The sequence below is a fragment of the Lagopus leucura genome, unplaced genomic scaffold (assembly GCF_019238085.1).
Source record: "Lagopus leucura isolate 7727_CA_CO unplaced genomic scaffold, USGS_WTPT01 Super-Scaffold_100159, whole genome shotgun sequence".
NCBI classification, from domain to species: Eukaryota; Metazoa; Chordata; class Aves; order Galliformes; family Phasianidae; genus Lagopus; species Lagopus leucura.
Window position 1 is genome coordinate 8,001,347 of NW_024962335.1, and position 23,264 is coordinate 8,024,610.

The window sequence follows — 23,264 nt, forward strand, 5'->3', positions numbered from 1 at the left end:
TGCCTTCATGCCTTGTCTTTTCAGGCTTTGTTTTCTGCTTCCTCCACAGAAATCCTAGGAACTCAGCCCTTTGCTCCCACTTAAATGCCATTGTCTTCCAAATGACTCTGTGCACATGAGCAGCCTCTCATGGCTCCTGGTACCATCCTCTCCATGCCATGTGATTCTGGTTGGACGGTGGAGACAGCTCTCAGAGGGTAACAATATGAAATCGGTGTGTGAAATGAATCAGATGCATTAGTCAGACGTAATTTATAATTGTGCATGTTGCCCATAGCGTTTGAGTGATTCCTATGTCATTTTGCTGGCCTGCAAAATGCACTGTTTTCTGGTTCCTCATGCTGATGCTGCATCGTTCTCTTACTATGAGCTATGGGATGCACCATTCAGGTGCTTCTTTGGCCACCCTGTACTGTCCATCCTTTGTCAGTCCTTGTCACAAAATGGCAGCCAGGGCCAGCTGCAGGCTGGTGCTCAGCGCACACCCATCGCTCCTCAGTTTTTGCAGTTAAGGACCACGTCCCTCATGTCCAGGAATGGAGACATCGGCCTGATTGCCTTCCCCTCCCTCCCAAACGCCTTTACAGTAGTGCCTACAGAGAAGCTGAAAGCACCCCGGTTGCCATGGCCGCCTCCAGCAGGGATGATCGACTCGGGCAGGTTGTTTCCCAGCGTGCCGCCGTTGTTTTTACAGGCAGATAACGCTGTTCAGAGGGCTAGCACAGAAGGGCTTTTTTGCTCTTTTCTCCGTGGCAGCGCGGGAAGCCTGCTATGCGATGCGATCAGCAAGTTCAAAGCAACGTCCCGAGCCAAACATCCATTTCAAACAGCGCCTGTAAGCCAGCTGCCGTATGGCACCGCTGACACCGGGGTGCCGTGACGCAAAGCCGGGAATCGCTGGGCCAACGGGCTGCTCCGGCCGCCGGAACTGCCTCCGCCGGGCCCCGCCGGGCCGCCATCTCCCCGCCGCCGTTGCCTGGCGACGCCGCCGCGTCCCCTCCGCGGCCGGGCCGGAGCATGGCGGAGCCCACAGAGCCGCCGCCCCCAGCTCCGCAGCCGCGGCCGCTGCCGGCTGCTTTCTTCGGGGCCGTGGCGCCGGGCAACCCGGTTGTGGACAGCCTGGATGCCGAACTGCGGGACGTCCTGGGCTTCCTGCGGCGGCTGAGAGGCACAGGGGAGGCCGAGCCGCAGCGGCACGAGCTGCACCGCCGCGGGTAGGGCCGCGTCTCCCTTCTGTTCTTCACCGCTGTCCTCGCCGCCCCCCTCCAGCCTCACCCCTGCCCCTGTCCCTTCCCTGGGTCCCCTTACACAGCAACCACGGGGCAGGGGGCCCTTTCCTGTCAGTTTCTGTAGTGGTGTGGCAAGCCGCTCAACCCTTTTGAGCTTTGCATTTTATTTTTGATTTTTCTGCTTTATTATCATAGAACCACAGAATCGTAAGGGTTGGAAGGGACCTCTGGGGATCTAGTCTACTCCCCTGTTAAAGCAGGTTCCCTGGTTTACATAGGAAGGAGTGCAGGCAGGTCTTGAATCTTTCCAGGGAAGGAGGCTCCAGCACCAATCTGTTCAGCCCTCTCACCCTCACAGTAAAGCAGTTCTTCCTTCTATTTGTAGTTCTGATGCAGTTTGCACCCATTGCCCCTCGTCTCATTGCTGTGCACCACTAAGAAGAACCTGGTCTCCTCCGTTCTTGACTTAGAGATATTTATAAGCATTGGTAAGATCTTCTCTCAGCTTTCTCTTCTCTAAGCTGAGCAGCCCCAGATCTCTCAGCCTTTCCTCGTAATGGAGCTGTTCCAGGCTCCTTCTCTTAGTGGCCCTCTTGAAAGAAGTTCTCTCTCTTTCTTGAACTGGATGCAGTTCTTTATATGTGGCCTCACCACAGCATAGAGGAGGATCACTTCTCTTGACCTGCTGGCCACGCTCTTTTTAATGCACCCCAAGATACCATTGGCCTTTTTGGCCACTAGGGCATATTACTGCTGGATCGTGGCCAACTTGTTGTCCACCAGGACACCTCAGTCCTTCTCTGCGGAGCTCCTCTCTAGGAGGTCATAACCTAATTATCTTTTTGTAATTAAAATCCTCTCTCTCAAACACGAACAGCTCATGTTTCTGCACTTCCTAGCATTTAACACTGTAGGAAGAAAACACGAGGTGCAGTGGCAGTTGACAGTGCCACTATTGGCTGTGTTAGAGCTGCTGGAACTTTTCAGCAGGGAACCCCTCTTGCTGCGCCAGAGCAGTTGGCAGCCCACCAGCAAGGTGCAGGTGCAAGCATGGTGTGGATGGCATGCACATGCATTGAGAGCTGTGCCTGTAGCAAGGCCAAATGAGGACAAGCCCACACAGCTCTTTTTGTGCATGTGTCTGCATCTATTTAGGTATATTTTTATACCCATCAATGCAGGCAAAACATATGGCAAGTGTATTTGTGCATATTTGTTTGTTCACATACATGCATATCTGTGGGTATGCATAAGTCTAAGTTTTCTAATGCAGCTAATGTAGAGCAACTAAAATTGGAGAATGATTCACAGTTCATGCATATGTCTTATAGAGACTGTGCATTTTCTCATGTAGCTCTTCCTGTGTATTTAGGTACATTATGACACAAATGTTCAACTGCCTCTTCTAAACTAATTGTTAATTTTCTACAGTTATTATCTGAACAATGTTCTATTCTAAATTTACAGATCTTTAACATTAATATGAAAGCCTCCGAGGTTATCAAAATTTCATTCAAAAGGAGCACAGCAGCTGGCTGTAAGGGTGGTTAGATTATCACTATGTGCAACTTCTGTCCTTACATATTTTGCTTGGTACTTTTTGAGATGCAATCCGCAAATGTTTCTTCTCTAAAGGAGCTGTACACATTTTAGGTGGTACTCAAATTCGGCAGTCTATGATTTGTCTGCAGTGGAGATCTTTTGTTTTCTAAATATACTGGATTTCTTATTTGTTTATGTGGTGTGTTTGTCCCTAGGTCCAGGCCTATATCTGTCACACAGATAGGAGTCTTTGGGCTTTTGTCTCCAGTGTTTTTTATATTGCTTCAGCAACTGATTTCTGTGCTTTGGTATTTTTAAGCCTTTTATTTACAGCTTCAGACTGTTTTTTGCTTTAGCTGATCTGTATTCTTAGTTTGAAAGTATTCCCTGCAGGCCCCTCAGAGGAAGGAGTGCCACTCAGCTGCTCCACACAGCACCAATTCAGCAGAAAACTGCTGATAATGAATACATCCATTTTAACTTCTAGTTGTGAGTTGGGCATGCTGAATCTGATCTGTTTGCAGATATAATGCAAGTAATCCAAGTAATTGGTTTCTGCATCCAGTGTCTCCAAGCCATACTTTACTTTCTCCTGTGGAGTATTTTGATGTGAGTAGGCTCTATCTTTTTAAAACTGGTATTTTGTAGATGTTTCCCAATGTCCCTGCTGGCTCAGCTGATATGAGAACATTTCCCAATCTAAAGAATTTTGCAGCATTCATCACGAAGACAAGAACTAGCACTACCTGGGGCTTGATTCCAGGAGCTGCTGATAGCAGTGATTCATGCTGGAACTTCCAAGGCATTGAGAAAGTTACACAATACCAAACTCCCCATGGCTCTGCATCTTCTAATATTCTTCGTATGTACAGCAGCAATGCAGAGATGGAAGGCTGTAATTCTGATAATCAGCTCACACACTCAGGTAGCTAGCAAATTTACAGATATTTGATTGTGAAATTTCTGCATTGTTTTTCCTTTTCCTTTTATTGCTCAAGTTTGGAATATGTGCTTCTTGCAGAACCAGCCATAGTCTCGTGGTTTCCAAGAATTTCTGAAGGTAATAGCTGTTACAGATGGTTTCCTAAATGCTCTGAAGGTTCTTGCTTTGTCATTTGTCAAGCTACATTTTCTGGCATGGGTTGGTGATCAAAGTGCTTGCTATTAGAGGAGCAAGAAAATGAGCTTCCACATGGCACAGTTTAGAAGACTGTCAGTTTCATTGTTCCAGTGCTGTCAGCCTTTGATGTTGATAAGTTAATAGTAAGGCCATAGGTTAGGTAGTTATAATGTCCTCATGTAAGAAATAAAAACACTGAATATTTGCCTTGTACTGCAATTATGAATATTTTCCGTCAGAAGAAGCAGTAAAAAGATTTCTTTTTTCCATCAAGTAAATGAGAAGCTGTTTTAACTCATTTATCTGAGCAATGGGGGTATCAGAGAATTTCTGTGACTTATTGATTTTGTTTCATATTGTGTGGTTTAGGTACCCTCATTCAGTATGACATTTTTTGATCTGTATCAGAAAATCCTTTACTAATTATAGTAAAGACATTTCACCCAGAAATAAATCCTCATGGGCCTTACCCTGTACAAAATATTATGGATTGAGCTTTCAGGAAAAGACTTTTATTATTCATAGAGTGGCTGGAAATGAAGAAGTTTTACCTTTGAGCCTGAACAGCCCAATTTTTCTGAGAATTCACTTGTTGCTCAACATGTTCTTCTGGAGTTCTACAGCCTCTTTAAAAGAGAGACTTATTAGCTGTTTGGAAAGCATCTTGCTTTCCTTTGTTTGTGTAAGAGAAACATTCCTGTGTCATGCACTCACTTCTATTTAGTCACGACATCGTAGCAGATAGATTTTTACCTTAATCTCCCCATTGATATTGACAGTCTAGTGAGATTTGTCACTAGTTTATTGCTGCAATGAAGAATCTCACTCGTTAATAGAGTATTCAAAACAATAAAAAATGGAGATGACCTTCTCTGGGGGTTTTTCATCTGATCAGTCCTAAAGGGGTTTGTAAACTTACCTTCCAGACCTTTTTCTACAGCCGTTACTATCAGTTACTTTACTGACTGATAACTGGCTTTCTTCTTCTCCCTCAAGTAGTGTCTATCAAACTTCTAGTATTCGGGAATCTTTTCCTGAGCTTCTTCCCTTGGTAGTCTAGGGAGCCCTGCTCAGAAACTCAATGGATTCCTTCCTGTGGAGCCTCTGACTGGACTGGTAGTCTTCTCTCAGTGTAAGAGATCAATAGCCACACAGGTTTTTAATTGCTTACAGATGGACCATGAGAAATACAGACCCCATTTAGAAGACGTTTTTTACTATACAGGGCTATGATTTTCTTTAAAGACATAATGTGCAAGAAGATTTTATTCAGGTTGTTGCTTTTGGCCTGATTTATGCTTTTATTGCATTTTCTCTTTAGAATACACCTCTAGAATGTCCCATTTATTTCTTTGCTGTTTACTTTGAAGAACTGAGAATTGTGCCAAGATGATACTTTTAGGAAAAAAAAAAAAAAAGTGTTGCAATTCTTTGGTGTAGAGATCGTTTTGACAAGTTGCTCATACAGCCATCTGTTTCACCTTGAAATGTGAAGGTGACTTGTAGCTTTCTGTGTGGGAAAATTGATGTTTCTGGTTATGGTTTTTTTTTTTTTTTTTTTCTTTCTTTCTTTTACTGGGAGCCTTATCAGAAGATGAAATGAAAAGCTGTCTAGGAAACTGTAAAAATGAATTTGAAGTTCCTGAATGTCAGGAAACAGCTGAAGAAAGTGTCTTGCATTCTAGCCTATCATCACTATCTTAGGAGAGTGAAAAGGTCCTGATATCTCACACCAAAAACCTCAAAGCTTAGATAAATTCAGCTAGAAAGTTATTTTCAAACAGTAATTCCTCTCTTTCCAGTTGTTTCCCTTTCTTATAAATTGCTACCTATGAATAATTTAGCCTGTGGTTTCACAAGGCAGTCTTTGCTGAGGTTCCTGTAGAAACAATTAGTTAAGTGATTAAATGCAGGAGATGCCTGGCACTATGTACACTGTCAGTATTGTTAATTCTGTAACAAGATTCTTCACAGCAGTCTGTCTGATCAGTTATTGTTTTCAAGCTTGAATATAGATTACTTTAAAAAATCTAAGTCAGCAAAGTAGTACAAAGGCACTAAGATGTCAAAGGCAGTCAGCAGGAACAACACAGCAAGCTGCAAGCAATCCAGGAGATTCCTGGAGTCAATTGAGGATAACTTTCTGGTTCAGGTATTGGATCAACCAGAAGCAAAGTGTCACTGGTGTCACTGGACCTGGTGCTCGCCAATGCGGAGGAGATCATTAAAGAAATTGAGATTGGAGGCAGTTTGGACTGTTGCGACCATACCCTGGTTGAGTTTGTGATCTCAAGGAGTATGGGCCTAGCAAAGAGTGGAGTCATGACCCTGAACTTCTAGAGAGTGAACTTCAGGCTGTTTAAGGAATTTTTAGATGAGGTCTCCTGGGAAATTCTCCGTGAGGACATGGGAACAAAACAGAGCTGGCAGACCTTTAAGGACACCTTTCTGAGTGTAGAAGCGCTCTCTGTCCTGCATAAGAAATCAAGCAGAGGAGGCAGGAAACCAGCATGGCTGAGCAAGCACCTGGTATATACTGATATGAGGTATATTGGTCAGAAAAGGTAGTCAAAGGAGTGTGTAGCCCCCCTGATAAATGAGAAGGGAGAACTGGCTACAACACACGTGGAGAAGGTAGAAAGTACTCAACGAGTTCTTTGCCTCAGTCTTCACTTGCAATCAGGCTTCCCACACCTCTCATGTTCCTAAACCTCTAGGTGGGAGTTGGGGATGCAAAATCCCTCCCACTGTAAAAGCAGGGCAAGTTTAAAACTGTGTCATGAGGCTGAAAGTGTTCAAGTCTATGCGGTCAGACAACATGCATCTCAGTCTCCCTAAGGAAGTGTGTGCCCAGGTGGCCAAGAGGGACAACGGCATCCTGGCCTGCATTAGAAATAGTGTGGCCAGCAGGAGCAGGGAGGTGATCATCCCCCTCTACTCAACACTGGTGAGGCTGCACCTTGAGTACTGTGTTCAGTTTTGGGCCCCTCACTACAGGAAAGATCTTGAGGTCCTGGAGCGTGTCCAGAGAAGGGCGACAAAGCTGGTGAGGGGTCTGGAGCACAAGTCTTATGAGGAGCGGCTGAGGGAGCTGGGAATGTTCAGTCTGGAGAAGAGGAGGCTCAGGGCAGACCTCATTGCACTGTACAACCTCCTGAAGGGAGGCTGTGGTGAAGAGGGATTTGGCCTCTTCTCCCAGGCAATGAGCAGGACACGGGGAAATGGCCGCAAGTTGTATCAGAGGGGGTTTAGATTAGACATAAGGAAGAACTTCTTCTCTCAGAGAGTGGTCAGGCACTGGAATGGCTGCCCAGAGAGGTGGTGGAGTCACCGTCCATGGCAGTGTTCAAGAGGCATCTGGATGATGTGCTGTGTGATGTGGTTTAGTGCTTGTGGTGGCAATGGTGATGAGGAGATGGTTGGACTAGATGATCTTATAGGTCGTTTCCAACCTTGTGATTCTATGATTCTATGATTCTATGAAGTGGCTGATGTGGTTGCTAAGCTACTCTCCAAAATGTTTGAAAATCTGTAGCTCAGGTAAAATCTCTGGTGAATGGCAGAAGGGAAACATTACTCTCATTGTTAAGAAAGAGTGAAAGACCCAGGGAACTACAGACTGATGAACCTCATATCTGGGCCTCAGAAATCATGGCACGGATTCTTCTAGAAGATACATAGGTAGCTCTGAAAGTAGTATCTCTTAGGATAACAAACAGAGGCAAAAGAAGAGCAAAGCAGCTATAGCCATAAATCCTTTCTTTTTTAACAAATGTGTCATTTACTTGTTCTTTCATGGAGTCCCACGCTACATGATTTAATATTCATGAACTTTTCATGCTAGATGCAGTTCAATGCTAGAGGCTTTCTAATAGGCCTCTTTTTGTGATTCATGGTATAGCTCTGTAATTTATTTCACAGTTACAAGTTCTTAAGTTTGCTGCTTCTGGATAAGCATTGTTATTTTGAGATCTTTTCCCCCTGTTCTAAGTGTGTAGCTTCTTGTCCAATGATTGCTCTGAGTTGCAATCCATTAAAATACCAAAGAGTTTCTTCGAAGCTTCTCAAATTCTATCTGAAAAGTGGGACAGTTTTTTACTCTTCTTGTTTCAACATTGCGAAGGAATTGATATTAATACATTCCAATAAGTTTTTATGTATGAGACAATTCATCCTTTTTAAAAATCTGCGCTATAAAGGCTGTTGACAGACATGAAACCCAGAAATGTCCTTGTCTGCTTGTTAAATCTAGCTTTAATGATCACTTGTTTTGAAATATTAAAAGGTTCAAATACACTTGGAAGAAGGAGGTTTTCACAATTTGAAGCTTTCTTGATTTGTTTACTTGTTATGATGGCTCTACTGCCAGTTTAATCTGGAACTTTTTTTTCCTTTTTTTTTCTTTTTCTTTTTAGAGCAAATACTCTGTTTAAGATTTGGACCAAATACAAGCCTCGACTGCCAGACTGGTATTACAATGACAAACTTCTGAAAGTTGGTGATTCCCTTGCTCAGATCAAAGTAAGTCATAGCAAAACAGAAATGGTTCAATCCCAATTTTTGTTTCATTATGTTTCTGTGTTAGTTTAATTTTTAATCATATTTCATAGGAAGCTGTTTAGAAAGTTGCAAAAACTTCTGCAAAATAATGTCAACGAGAGTAGGCAGTTCATAACTCTTAATTATTATTGTAAAAGCTCCCCAATTTTTTTTATGTATTTGCTGTACCTGCATTTTCTATGCACCTAGGTAGCTTTTTAAAAGTTTAACACCCTGAATCTTTATACAGTATTTGTTTGTAGTGGTGATTTGGTACACGGAAATGTCAACTCAGTGCTCAGTTAAACAAAAGTGAATATAAAGAATTGTCAGGGAGGAGGGGAACAGAGAACAAAAATCCGATTTCAATTACACAGCTGTATGTATTAATGGTGCTTTTGCATCTTGAAAAAAGATAAAAATAGATTAAAAAAATTAAAAAATAGATTAAAAAAGATAAAAAATAGATTAAACCAAATGGATATTTTTTTATAAATGAAATGTTAAATATTACTGAAATGTCAGCATGATTTCATTTGCTTTATGTTTGGTATTAAGCTTACTATTAACAAATGTAATCTTAATATATTCAAGTCTTTATATTGTTTCACTCTGTATGATAAGCATCTGAGATCGTGTCTTGCTACAAACCTCACCCTATTGTTTAAATAATTGTTTTGTGGGTTCCTAAATAGTTGTTGTAAACTTTTTAAGATGAAATGTTATTTGGATTTTTATGACAATATTGAAGAAAAAATATATTTGGATTTGTTTCCTGTTGAAGAAATGTTGTATTCTTCTTCTGACCACACTAGCAAAAGAAAAATAGGTAATTGGTATTGTGTTAAAACTGAAGATAATTTTTAAGATCACCTTATAGACTTTTCTGTTAAGAAAGCAGTTAAATGCCTATTGTCATGCTTTTTATTTTTATTATCATGCTACTGTTAAACATTTATTCTCTACACAGATTCCCCCTTTTCACCTAGGAAAACAGCAGGCATCATTGGAAAAGCATCAAGACATTTTGATGAGTCAGTTTTTGGAGGAATGTATCCTCTGGAACGGTTCTCCTATTATGTCCTTTGCTTATGGAGTCCAACAGGGATAAATGCTATTGATGTTACTTATGGACAGTGTTTATATGGTCATACTTGGCTATTGGGCCACCTTTACTGAAGACCTGGAGAAAGAAATGGCAATCATGTAAATGTTGCAAAGTCTTACCTGCCCTAGAGAATTGCACTGTAGTGGCCTGCCTCCTAAATAGGGAGCAGTAAGCTATAGCTGAAGTGTAGCAATGCTGAACACTCACTGGTAGGTTGAAAGCATGTAGAAGAATTTGTAACTGTGGTACTATTATAAACGAAGATAAAGGCTCATGGTACAGGTTTAGAACTATTCACAGAAATTCTCATGGAAGTTCTTGAATAACAGCATTACTTAATAGCTCCTTCATTGCCTGGGCAATTCCATTCATATTTTCTTCATATTCACATTTTCCTTAAACTCTCATAGCTTCTGGGCCTAGGAATTGATTTGAGTATTATGCAGTGATTTTAGTGCTGGGGACTGCTGTTCTCACAATGCAGTCAGTAAAAAGTTATTCAAATAAATCAAACCTTACCGTCTTTGTTTTTCATTGACTTCCCATAGCATGACTCAGAGATGGTAGTTTGGTCCTTGTATTCAAGGGGCTTCTTGGCATGGCCCAGTATTGCCTAAAATAATCTAGAAGCGATCACAAATTAATTTCTCTGTTGTAATGTGGTGTTCTACTTTAAAGTTTTTAGTGTCATAGAAAAATTTGTCATGCTGGCTAGGCTAAGACTTTGAAATGAGCCGTCCTCAGAACTCCCATTTTTAAGTGCTTTCCTTTGACATTTTTACAGATTTAGTTTTCATTGTATACATGTTTTTCTCAGGAGAAAAAGGGAAAAAACATGTGATGGGTGTTAGTTACAAATTTCAATACATTATGGGAAAGACAAATGTGGTGTAGCAGCAAGTTCTGTGATAAGCAGGCTAGAGTCTATTCCATAATGAAGCATTCTTTTGGTCCCTCTTGATTCTTAGTTGGAAACTGCTGACGGTTATTTTAAAATTGAATCTTCTTTATGTTCTGTAATGCTTAATGATACATGGTCTTCTAAAATGAGTTATTGGTGACTGAGCACCAACTTAACTTTCTGTCCTTCAGCTGTTTATTTTAATGCTATCTCACACTGAATTCCTTTCTATTACACATCTGCTTTTAGGACACACCTAAATTCATTATGTTATATGTATTGAAATTAGATACCTGTTAGTCATCATACTAATCAGTACTGACTCATTTCTTTACCCCCTCCCTCTGCCTCTATCTGTCTCTTATCTCCAGTCTTACACGTGTATTTTAAACCGTCTGGGGGAGGAATCACATTTTATCAGTTAGTAGCTGAAGCATGGTTCTGATCCATTAGCACTCTTGTCACAACTGTCCATGGAAAGTAAAAGTTTCTGTTCATCACCACTTCTTTTTCACAGCAAAGGTAATAGGGTCGTGCGAGTAAGATTCCTTAGACATTAAAATATTCAGGGGAAGTGTTACTGTGGGAATTTGAATGGAAAATAGTATTTATAAGGAAATACTTTTGGATTTTCTGTGTTAAAACATCAAAGGACCTTTTTCTACAATTACAAATTAGCTATTTTTGTTCTTTCTAGAATTTATCATGATTGGTGTTTGTGTGGTCTAGCATTAGTGAAGTTGGTAGAGAAACCTCTAAATACATCCTTGCTGTAGGAAGTGACAGAGGTGATTCAGTAAGTAAGTGGCACTTGGGCAGCTGAGTCAGAGCTCACTATCTCAGTAGGTATGATGTTAGAATGGATCAGAATTCTGCTGGGGAGCTGCGTGCTGCATGACACAGAGCTCAGCATCCTGTTTCTTAATAGTTCTTAAAGTGTCAGTTCAACTTCTGCTCTATTAATGTTGACCTCTTTTCCATTTGTAGTTCCAGCATTCACTGTCTATGTTTTCCTTCTCCCGCATCTTATTTTTAAAAAATGAGCTTTGACATTGGGGAAAAGTGATATCTGCATATTTTTTATAAAGTTCTGCTTTATGACATTTCTCAGAAGTGTAGCACTATTGTCATTACTGTTCACAAGCTGCAGGATATTCCAAGAATTTTGTTTGATTTTGACTTGATTTTGTTATTTTGATATTAGCCTAAGATCATACTCTACACTTGTTCTCTAATTTGTCATATTGTAGCAGAAATGCTAAGCCAGGGCTTGAAGCAGTGATTGAGCACCTGGCAGGAAGGTGGGGCCAACCCAGGAGAGCTCAGGTACATGCAATGCACCTGAGTAACTGGAAGGGGTGTAACCAGGAGGCACCCCTTCTCAGACTTTATTGAAGGGTTAGCAGTGGAAGCAGGGTGATTTCTTGGTGGAGATCCCTATATACCTGAGGACTTCTGAAATAAGGAGATCCTTTCTTTTGTTTCTGTGTCCAGAGCTGTTGTATTTGAGCAAGTCCTCACTTGCTGCAGCTTGAGACTTTGCTATTCTGCTGTTATTGCTGTGTTTTCCATCATGTTACAGTGTTGCACATATTTATGACTAAAATTAACAAACTCTCTAATCATGAACTCTTCTTTTAAGTATTTTAGCCTTTGTATGCTGAGGGTTTTCACATTTGAAATAATATTGCTGAATGTTTGCGTGAAGCTTTCTTGTTTTACTTCCAGCTGATCTCTCATGTTGGTAGTTCTTAAGTAAATATAATAAAATGACACATTGTATAGAAACAGATGTAATATGTAAACTATAGAAGTAACTTATTCTTCATTTTTCAGGAGTATAAGTTGGCACTTACACAGTGCTATGGAAGATACCTTCAGCAGTTCTGTTCTGTAAATCCTGATGATATCACAGATGATGAAAATCAATTTAAATCCACCTTTTTTCCAAATGGTTTCAAGGACAAAAATGCATCTCTTACGGTAGGATGCCGATTATCTTTCTTGTCAAAGACATTCAGTTTCAAAATAGGTAGAGTGCTTTATCACCCATAAATGTGGTTCGTGTAACTCAATTAATTAAATATTAATATTAATGCATCTTTCATACTTGCCTGTACAGATTACACAGACTTAAGTCATATGTACAATATGAACATCCAGAGAGGTGTACACTTCCAAGAATGAATAAGTGTTTATGCTTTTATGGCATAAGCCAACCTCTGTTGATGCTAAAAAGGCAGTTTTCTCTGAACAGGTTTTGTTCTGAAATAGTTACTAATAACCACTGTCAGAATCAGGGTATGGATCAAAGCTGGTAACTATCTTTTAATTGTTGTGGAAGTTTCCATATGGTGTGATCTAAGAACTGGTCAGAATGCAAGAGAATCAAAACATCATATTATAATTTTTATCATATATATGCAAGAATACTCCTTGCAATGCTGCATTAGAATCAATAGATTATTTGCTCAGTATGAAAAAAAAAAAAGGTTTTTTAAGTGTTCTAAACTCTTGGGGAGCTAAATGACCTCAAGCTTATGTTGATAGTTTTTTGTATTAACTTTCTTTTTGGGGATAGGCGTCTGCAATTTATTGCTTGCTATTCAAAGAAGGAAATGTTTCAGTTGGTACAGGGGGAGTGCTAAAGACATACTGGATTCTATCTTAACCAGTGCTTTGCTGAGAAACTCTATTTTCAGTACATGGTGGATATTTTGAAAAAAAAAAAGAAAAAAAAGTAATGCAAGTAATGGAATAGATTGGCCAGAGAAGCTGTAGAAGCCCAGTCCCTGGAGGTGCTGGAGGCCTGTGATGAAGATGAGCAAATTACATCCCAGTCTTCTGAGTACAGTTTAGTCTTAACATTTCTTTCCTCAACTATTTCAAGGTCTCACAGACTAGTGCATTTTTACCTTGTGGTACAGTAGAAACCGATCCAATCTAATAGTAAATTGACCTAATAGCTTTGGCTCTTTTTCCATAGTGTAATTCTCATTTAAATGTCATGCTGATTTTTTTTTTTTTTTTTTTGCTTTGTTTTGTGTGTGTTTGTGCACACTCAATCTTTTCGTGCTCAACATTTTATGATACTTTACTGATGTAAAAAATGTGTATCTATTTTAAATATGTGCATGTATATTTTACATGTGTTTCCATGTGTTTCAGTTCCATGCTTTGCAAGAGAGGAATGTTTGCGTTTATCAGATGCTTTGTAGCAGTGACAGAAACCTTCAGAAACAAGAGTCCCTGCAGACCTGTTTCAAAGTCTTGTCATCATTACGACTCACCATGCAAGTGGCTCTACCTCAGCAGAATTTGTGTTGGCTTATCTACAATGGTATCTTTGCATTTCTTTGCTAAGCAAGTCATCTTGGACATATTTTTAAGATCAACAAAGGAGTTGAGAATAAATCTCTAGTTAGTTTTAATTGTAGCAGTGTATTTTTTAAAATGTTTCTTGCTCTAAAATAACAGAGTTCTAAGTTTCTACAGTGTGCTTTTTATCAAAAGGACAGTCAGAAAAATAATAGCTGTTTCATCATAGCTGTGGTTTGAGTGTATTAATGAAATGAAATCTGAGAGTGTACAATAGGCGTTTTGGAAATTGAGATTAAAAAAAGCTCAGAAGAATTCCTATCAGTAAGATATTTGTATTGATGATTTTTTTTTTTTAAAGGGAATTGCAGATGAAAGAATACAAAATGAAATCTTCGTATTTTTAAAAAAAAACGTTCTTCAAGTTTGCAGTTAATAACAAAACTCATTCAGAAATTGCCACGTAATATTACCACATTTACAAATTAGGATAAATCCGTATATGATTTTAATGTGAATAAATACCTGAATTAGGAAAATTTTGAGGCAGAAAATGGAGCTTCTATGGACTAAACACAGAGAATAGTGTATCAAGATTTTTACTTCAAGACTACCAAAATATTTATGTACTTTGAAAGATCATTCTATTTAGTCAAAACTTCGGACTATCATGTTGTTCTATTATGGCTAGTTGTTGTAATATTAATTGAGGGTATAATTTATTTTTAGTTTAATTTATCAAAAATACTGATATTTATCTGAGCTATAAATGGTTGAAATTCTTACATGTGTTTTCCTGGGCCTTATTACCTTTATCCTATATCCTATGTAAGATGTGTTTTTGTTTGTTTTGTTCTATGGGTAAATAATTAAAATATAATCACTTGTTATTCTTAAGTTCAATTATAGGTCTCTGTACCAAGCCTAGACAATAAGGATTTTTTTCCTCTGAATAGAGTTAATGTTAGGTAATAAATCTGCCCAGTTCCCAAGCACTTTTCTGCAATTTCTGGCAACAGATTTTGTCTTACTACATTTGATTGATTAAAAAAATGAATCTTACAAGTGCTTGCTAAATTCTTATTCACTGGGATAATAACACCCTTCAAACTCTTACAATTGGCGTTGTGATGCCTCCTGCTGCCACAGGTGTCCCTTTCTGAACAGTCATACAGACAGAATAGACTTTTTTCTTTTCCCTAAGATTGTTTCCTAAGAACTGCTGTGTCTTTTATACTTCTAGGCTTGTTTTTTTTTTTTTGTGTGTGTGTGTGTTTTTTTTTAAGCAGTTTTGTGGCATAGTCTAAATTAAGTAATTTTTTTTTTTTTGACAGGATTTTATTCATAAATGACTTTGATGCTTTTGAAAATTCTATTCACAATCAGTTTGCTTCATTTCACTTATCACACTGACTATCAAACTGAATTGTATTGCTGTCTCCCAGGACAATGCCACGACAAACTATAAGATTCCTGCAAGTTAATCTGTGAGGAGAAGTCAGCCTATTAAATTAAAAAATAAAAAAATAAAAAAAAATTGCATCTAGGGATTAAAAAAACCAACTGTTTCTCTTATCAGTTCATTTAATAAAAAAATCAGTGTATTGAATTTTTATATTCAATTCTTTTATGGCATTACTTTATTATGTAGTTACTTTTAAAGTTGATATTGCTTAAGAATTTGTTGGCTTCAAATTCTCTAACTTAAAAATAGTGAGAGAAAGATTATTTGGAAATATCAACCCAGATATTAGGAAGTTCCGGTTAGTTAACATAAAATATTTCATCGAGGAATCCAGAACTTACCTGTTCCTTTATTTTATTCTTACAGGTACAATTCATATTTATACCATATGCAGACATTTGATGATGATAGGTCAGTCTGCTCAGGTATGGAAAACAAACAGAAATATTTGAAAATTGCACAGATTAGAAAATGCATCAGTGTCTTGCATAGCACTGTAGCCTGACTTAGCTATTTTATTGTCATTGCAGTAGTGCTTGTCACACTCGAATAAGCAGTCTAAATGGCAGAATGGCCAGTTCAAAAATCTTTGTGCCTTGATGCCTCTGTGTCTCTTCAGCTGTGGAATGGAGCTCAGCACAGTGTCTCGCTGGACACTGAGATGGAGTGTTTGACAATTTTAGAGAGCTCTGGATGTTTTCATCAGAATCCAAGGATTGTTTTTGTTTCTTAAAAAGTGGAGATATGCTGACACCTGGTGGATAGATTCTTTTTTTTATCTGTTGTTTATATCAGTTGTTCACTGAACAAAACCTTTTTCTCCATGAATATCCTAATAAAAGTGAGTTAGGACTTCCTTTAACTTTTAATCTTATTGTACAGGATCCAGGGAGACTAATTATTGGCATTTCAGATTATTTTAATTTATGTAGGGCGCTCCAAAGTAATGTCTCTTATTTATTTCCATGGTAGCTACACTAGCTGCAAAGAGCTCAGTAACACTCTTTGACAGAGCAAATTCTCACAAAATACTTTTTAACTCAGTCACCACTCTTAGCTGTAGGTTTTTGCCAGGGGTGGATGTGCATGCCATGCCAAAAATCTGCATGACTGTCTGAAGTGTGACTTCTCTTTTGCGTTGCTGCTGCCACTGCTGAAGTGCACCACTCACTGCCTTACTGTGCTCACATCCATTGTTTGATCTCCATAAACATCTAGCAATTGTCAGTAACTATCAATGGGCACCATGTTTTCCATATGGAGGAATTCAATTCCACAGCTTTACTTCATACACACTTTTCTGTCAGACTCCATTCTGTCAGGCTGCCCCTCTGCTGCCATCTGTTGCACAGCAACAGAAAGTAAGGTTGCTGTAACATTCAATCTCTACTGCCATACCATCAATATCTGCCTTGCATGTAACAGCCCAATGTAATAAGCACTTGTCTGTTAAATATCTGTGTACTGATTTAGTTTGGGACTAAAGCTGTGTGTATTTAGTGCACCTCGTGGAGCATTGCACCAAACAGAATGGAAGGGAAGACCAACCAGTATAGTAGGGCTAATTCTTTAAACAGAGTGATTGCTGCAATGACTATGTTAGGAGAGACAGATATAACTTAAAACTAAGAGCTGGCAGTGTGGTTCCATAGTTATAAATTGATCTCAGTGCAGGCTATCACCAAAGAAGGCAGACTCCATTGTGTCACAAGTCAGCTTGCTGATCTAGCTGAAATGTAACTTAGAAAAACAATGGTCACCAGAGGTGGCACAAAAGAGAGAGAGAACTCTCATAGTAAGAGTAGACGAGAGAGAACGGTGGCACCACTGTCTGGTGGCTAGTCTATGGTGAAGCAGAATGGCAAAGTAGCTCAGAGGTTAAAATATAATGCTTGCCCCTAGCTACAGATGGAAAACAATAATAAGCAGGAAGATTACTTTGTAATCAACAAAATATGTTAAAAATCAATAGGAAGTCTGTGCCTTTTTTTTTCCCTCTTTGAATTAGTCCTACCAGGAGAAGAATTCTCCTTACCTGACAGAAAGTATATTGATATAGTAGAAAATGCTACTGTCAGTAGCACTTATCAGTACATATCAGCATTTAGCAGTATCAGTTTGAAACTGGATTTTTTCATTACAGGTGCTGGAATATCTACTGTGGGCCAGTATATGTATGGAATTATCCATTCCACTCCTATCTGTACATTATTTGACATGGAGAGCCACGCTATACGCGGCAGTTTGTCAGTGTTATTTTGACTGTCAAGCTGGCATTCATGGAGAGGTATCTTGATTTGTCTATTTAAATATGCCAGCTTATCAGATCGTATGCATTTAGAATTCTTCCTGTATTCCAAAATTTAACTGCAGTATGGAAGTGTTTTGACTTGTAAATGAGTAATCAATTAAATTAATACGTTGCATTCTAATACTGGTTACAGATTTCTAGCGTTGAGTGGTGGCAAACCCCAATATAGATGTACAAAATATATTTTGTGAAAGTTTTCTTCTTATTTTCAATTGACTTTCACTGAGCTCCTCTGCTGTTTCCCAAATTCAAGAATGATGTGACTCTAAAATTACATACCTGAAAGCAGAGAAGGAAAACCTAGTTACAATTTTGGTTTTTGTACTTTGGACAGGTATTTGCTCGCCGTGGTCTGATTCAAATTGATGAACTGAAGCAATTAGAAAATATCAGTTCTTCACAGAAAAGTTCAGAAACAGGAAAGATTTTTAGAGAGGCGACCATAAAGGTATAATTCTGCAAGTAATTATTAACAGTTACAGAAGCTAAACAATCTCTGTGCAGAGGATATAACATAGTTACTTGCGTTTTTCTTTTGCTAGATGTCAGTAATGATTTTCAAAAGAGCAGTATATGAATCCAGACGAAAGCCAAAAAGCTATTTTCGACCTAAGTTAAGAGCTAGCTTGAAAGAAGCACAAAAAGTAAGTTTAACATTTTGTATAATCCTTCTCTTTGCTTATTCTTTGCAGGTGATGAGTATGTGATATAGTTCTGCTTAAGGCATATGGTGCTATTTACAAAGAGAAAGTATTAGTCTTTCAGTTTTGTAATTAATGCAGTTTATCATAAAGATGCAGAATAAACTTGAAAAAGAGAAAAAATGTAGCAATTCTAAGAGAACTACTGATTTTTGTACCTTTCTTTTTTCCTTACCATTAAAACTAAGAAAAATCTTGCTCAATTTCATACCAAATGTATGGGCTTTTGCCCTGCTATGTTCAATGATGATGAAGGGATACCTTGAAAAAAAGTTGCAGTGGTTTTATTTTTATTTATTTATTTTTAATTTGCTTATTAAGACTGCTTTTCTAAAAGATGCCATTAGTTAGAGAAAGGTATTCAGAATACAAGGTAGTAATTTAAGGAAGTAGCAAATTCCCCTAAATACTATTCTGTCTTTGTGCTCTTTACAGCCAACATCATAAAATAGGTAATCCACTGGCATAAGTATTATAAAATACTAAGATGATTATTTTTGGTATGTGATTGCATTGTTCTTCTTTTTTTTCATTTAAAGAAAATTGCTTTTTGGTACAAGAAAGGCTGATCAGAAGTAATTGAGATTGCTCATTTGGTGCTGTCTAATGGCTAATAAAATTATAATGAAGTTATACTGATATGTTCCAGGTGCAATTTGATCATGTTGAAGACTTTTTTTTACATAACTTATTCATTTAAGCTTCACAGAAGATTGTCTGATACCTCAGTTTTGAATCACTGACTTGAATCACAATTGATATTGAATTGCTGTGTGGACAGAACAATCATTTTGTCCCAAGCTTCACTTACTAGAAATTTCCTGTTATCCAGGATGGGGGAAACCTCTCAGTATGTTCAAATATGTGTGATTTGCACATATGAAGTTGTTGGTTAACTTTCTTTAGGTCAACTGATTCTAGAAGACTTAAGTACAACTGAATGGAGATCATGTAAAAGTTTTGCTGAACGATCAGGATGTTGGGAACTCAGCATACTCCGTTATTGTTTGTTCATCGGGCATTCACAGTGTTGTTGTGTCTGTCACAAAGGAGAAGCCTCATATCTCTGATGTGCATACTCTGGAAGAATTGCCACTGATTAATTTTGTTCTGTAGTTTCTGATTGATTAACAACATTAACATTAATGTGACGTTAACAACAAACTGTTAGAAATTGTACGGTTCCTCCACCAAAATTCTTTTGCTTCTAAAATGTTCTCTGACAGTTCTCATGAATTTATGCAAGAAGCAATAATATTGAATTTTCATATTTGTTTCTGCATGTGTTTAGTAGTGTTAGAAGATTTCTTAACTGTTGTAACATTTGAAAGCACTATTCTATACTTATTTGAGAATATTTTGTAGATTTATTGTGTCAAGTAAATGCGAAAATGTAGGACATTTATTTTTGCTTGATGTTCTGACTTTAAAAAACAATTTCCTCTTTTATTTATAGAACATACACAGGGGTGGTATAACAAGTAGAGCAGTTACATTTAGAATCATAGAATCATAGAATCATAGAATCACTAAGGTTGGAAAAGACCTAAAAGATCACCCAGTCCAACCGTTCACCTATTCCCAATAGCTCCTACTAAACCATGTCCCTCAACACAACATCCAGTCTTTCCTTGAACACCCCCAGGGTCGGTGATTCCACCACCTCCCTGGGCAGTCCATTCCAGTGCCTGACCACCCTTTCTGAAAAGTAATACTTCCTCATGTCCAGCCTGAATCTCCTCTGCCGTAGCTTGAAACCATTCCCCCTGGTCCTATCACTAATGACACGAGAGAAGAGGCCGACCCCCAGCTCACTACAACCTCCCTTCAGGAAGTTATAGAGAGCAATAAGGTCTCCCCTGAGCCTCCTCTTCTCCAGGCTGAACATTCCCAGCTCCTTCAGCCTCTCCTCATATGGCCTGTGTTCCAGACCCCTCACCAGCTTTGTTGCCCTTCTTTGAACACGTTCCAGGGCCTCAATATCTTTCTTGCAGTGAGGGGCCCAAAACTGGACACAGTACTCGAGGTGCGGCCTCACGAGTGCTGAATATAGGGGAACAATCACCTCTCTGCTCCTGCTTGCAACACTGTTTCTGATGCAAGCCAGGATGCCATTGGCCTTCTTGGCCACCTGGGCACACTGTCGGCTCATGTTCAGCCGAGCATCAATCAATACCCCCAGGTCCATTTCCTCTACGCAGTCCTCCAGCCACACCGCCCCAAGCCTGTAGCGTCGCCTGGGGTTGTTGTGGCCGAAGTGCAGGACCCGGCATTTGGCCTTGTTGAAACTCATCCCATTGGCTCCAGCCCAGCTCTCCAGCCTGTCCAGATCCCTCTGTAGGGCCTCGCTACCCCCAGGCAGATCCACACTTCCAGCCAATTTGGTGTCATCTGCGAATTTACTGAGGGTGCACTCGATGCCCTCATCGAGGTCATCAATAAAGATATTGAAGAGGACAGGCCCCAGCACCGACCCCTGCGGAACACCACTCACGACCGGTCGCCAGCTGGATTTAACTCCATTCACCACCACTCTCTGTGCCCGGCCCTCCAGCCAGCTCCTTACCCAGCCAAGAGTGTACCCATCCAAGCCTCGGGCTGCCAGCTTCTGCAGGAGAATGCTGTAGGAGACAGTGTCAAAGGACATTTAGAGCTCATTCCAGCATGTTATAAAGCACTTAATTCTTGAATTAGCAAAGAATTAACACCCTTCTAGCATTTGTGCAGTGCAAATTATTTTTACACTTAAATCACCTTGAAAATAGAAACAGGGTAGTTATATTTATATATTTTTATTTAGCTTTCACTTTTAAGGTTCTTTTCCATTAATACAATGCTTGTTTTCTAAACATGAAAGAGCAATGGTTAAGTGAAATTCTACTACTAGTAGATTAATTACCATTCTACTCTGCATCTTAACAAAAGTGTTTAAATGAAACCTGCAGTTTGAGATTAGCCTGCTCTAGGGTATATGTGAAGTATGTTGCTTTCTACTTGCACAGATCTGATTCCTAAATGAATTTGATGAAAATTAATCCACAGATAAGTTGAATACATCAGCACGGTATATTGAATAGCTTGCTGTAGTTTTGTATAGCTTGCTTCAAACATTGTTATGAAGATTTAGGGGGAAAAAAACAAGAAGTGTTGAAAATTTATTTTGGAGTTATTTTTTTAGGAGAATGTCAGAATCCCAGAATGGCTGAGCTTGACCTTTGGAGGTCATGTGGTCTAACCCTCCATTCAAGCAGTGACAACCCAGAACAAGGTGCCCAGGCCCATGTCCATGTAGCTTTTGAAGATCTCCAAGCAGGAGATGGCACAGCCTCTCTGGGTAAACCTGTGCTAGTGCCTTCTCATTGACAAAGTATTTGCTGATATCCAGATGGAACCTCCTGTGTTCCAGTGTGTGCACATATGTTTTGTCCTGGTTCTGGGCACACTGACCAGAATGTGCCTTTGTCTTTGCACCCTCTCTTTGGATATTTATAGACACTGGTAAGATCCCCTTGAGCCTTCTCTTCTTCAAGCTGAAAGTCCCAGCTCTCAGCCTTTCCTCATATAAGAGGTGATTCATCATCTTGGCGGCCCTTTGCTGGAGTCTCTCCAGCGTGTCCATGTCTCTCATGTACTTGGGAGCCCAGAACTGGACATAATAGTTCAGATGTGACTTCACCAGTGCTAATCATAGGGAATGGGTTACCTCTCTTGACCTGATAACAGTACTTTGCCTAATGCAACCTTGAATACCAATAGCCTTTGTGGCAAAGGTACTTTGTTGACATGTTCAATCTGATGTCCACCAGAATCCCTAGGTCATTTTCTGCCAATCTGCTTTCCAGCTAGGTGGCCCCCAACATACTTTTCTGCTTCCATATGAGGTTGCTCCTCACCAAGCTCCTGTCAGCCCATTTCTCCAGCCTGTTGAGGACCCCCTGGATGTCAGCACAGCCTTCTCATGTATCAGTTGCACCTCCCTGTTATGTGTCATCTGCAAACTTGCTGTTGGTATGCTCTGCCCAACATCAATGTCATTAATGAAGATTAATGGATAAGCCAAACCAGACCCAGCAATCATCTCTGGAGTACACTGCTGCTAACTGTCCTCCAGCTAGACTTTCTGCCACTCGCCACTACCCTCTGACCTGGCTGTTCAGCCAGTTTTCAATTCACCTCACTGTCTGCTTACCCAGCCCATGCGTCAACAGCTTGTTTATGAGGATCTTATAGGAGACTGTGGAAGGCCCTACCAAAGACCAGCTAGACAATAATCACTGCTCTCACCTTGTTTGCAAGATGAGTCATTTTATCATAGAAGTTTATGAAATCGGTCAAGTGTGACTTCCCGTTGGTGATTCTATGCTAGTTACTCCTAAAGATTTTCTTGGCCTTGATGTGCATGGAAAAAGGTTTCAAGGATTATTTCCATTGATGTCCAGTACTAAATGCCTTTCTGTGTTTGTTTTGTGTGTTTTTTACAGCATCAAAATAGTTCCTCTTCCTTTGGAAAAGACAAATAGTATTGATGAGGTTTGCTCATTATATAAGTTTATTTGGAAACAAAAACAGCCTGCCAACTTTAATACTTTGAATACTATTTAATATTGAACAGATCAGTTTTATTTTCATCAGATACAGATCTCAGCTTTTCTTTAAGCATTCACTTGGAAGCAAAAATATAAGACGTTAGCGCAGGAAAATGAGAAGGAAATTGCCAAATTTTTGTCTTGTTAAATGTGCCTAGAAACCATTCAGATGTGTTTTTATGTGAGGAAGCGCCAAATAAATGGAATTGGAATGTTGTTGGAATAATAAGCAGCTTTTTCAAGTACTGTCAAGTTTCTGATTTATTTTGTGTCTGGTCGCTGTTTAGTTAGGAAAATTAATAATCATGTGTAAAGAATATGAAATAAAATTTTAAATTATTTTCTTATATAGATCTCTGATTTCTTAATTATCAATAATGAAAATATATTTTTGTGTGTTCTGGACTGTATTTTATGTTATGCTGCTTGCAGATGTACTAGTCA

At 39.3% G+C, this 23,264-nt stretch overlaps 1 protein-coding gene across 1 annotated transcript in view; it reads left to right on the plus strand.

Annotated features, from left to right (window-relative positions):
* The first annotated feature begins 1,017 nt into the window (after nucleotides 1-1,017).
* Nucleotides 1,018-23,264, plus strand: part of CFAP54 (cilia and flagella associated protein 54) — a 105,531-nt gene continuing 83,284 nt past the window's right edge. Inside the window, exons 1-8 of the mRNA XM_042889930.1 lie at nucleotides 1,018-1,214; nucleotides 8,307-8,412; nucleotides 12,276-12,422; nucleotides 13,608-13,779; nucleotides 15,589-15,647; nucleotides 17,366-17,509; nucleotides 17,868-17,981; nucleotides 18,076-18,177. Of these exons, the coding sequence (XP_042745864.1) occupies nucleotides 1,018-1,214; nucleotides 8,307-8,412; nucleotides 12,276-12,422; nucleotides 13,608-13,779; nucleotides 15,589-15,647; nucleotides 17,366-17,509; nucleotides 17,868-17,981; nucleotides 18,076-18,177 (1,041 nt within the window). The remainder of the gene's footprint in view (nucleotides 1,215-8,306; nucleotides 8,413-12,275; nucleotides 12,423-13,607; nucleotides 13,780-15,588; nucleotides 15,648-17,365; nucleotides 17,510-17,867; nucleotides 17,982-18,075; nucleotides 18,178-23,264) is intronic.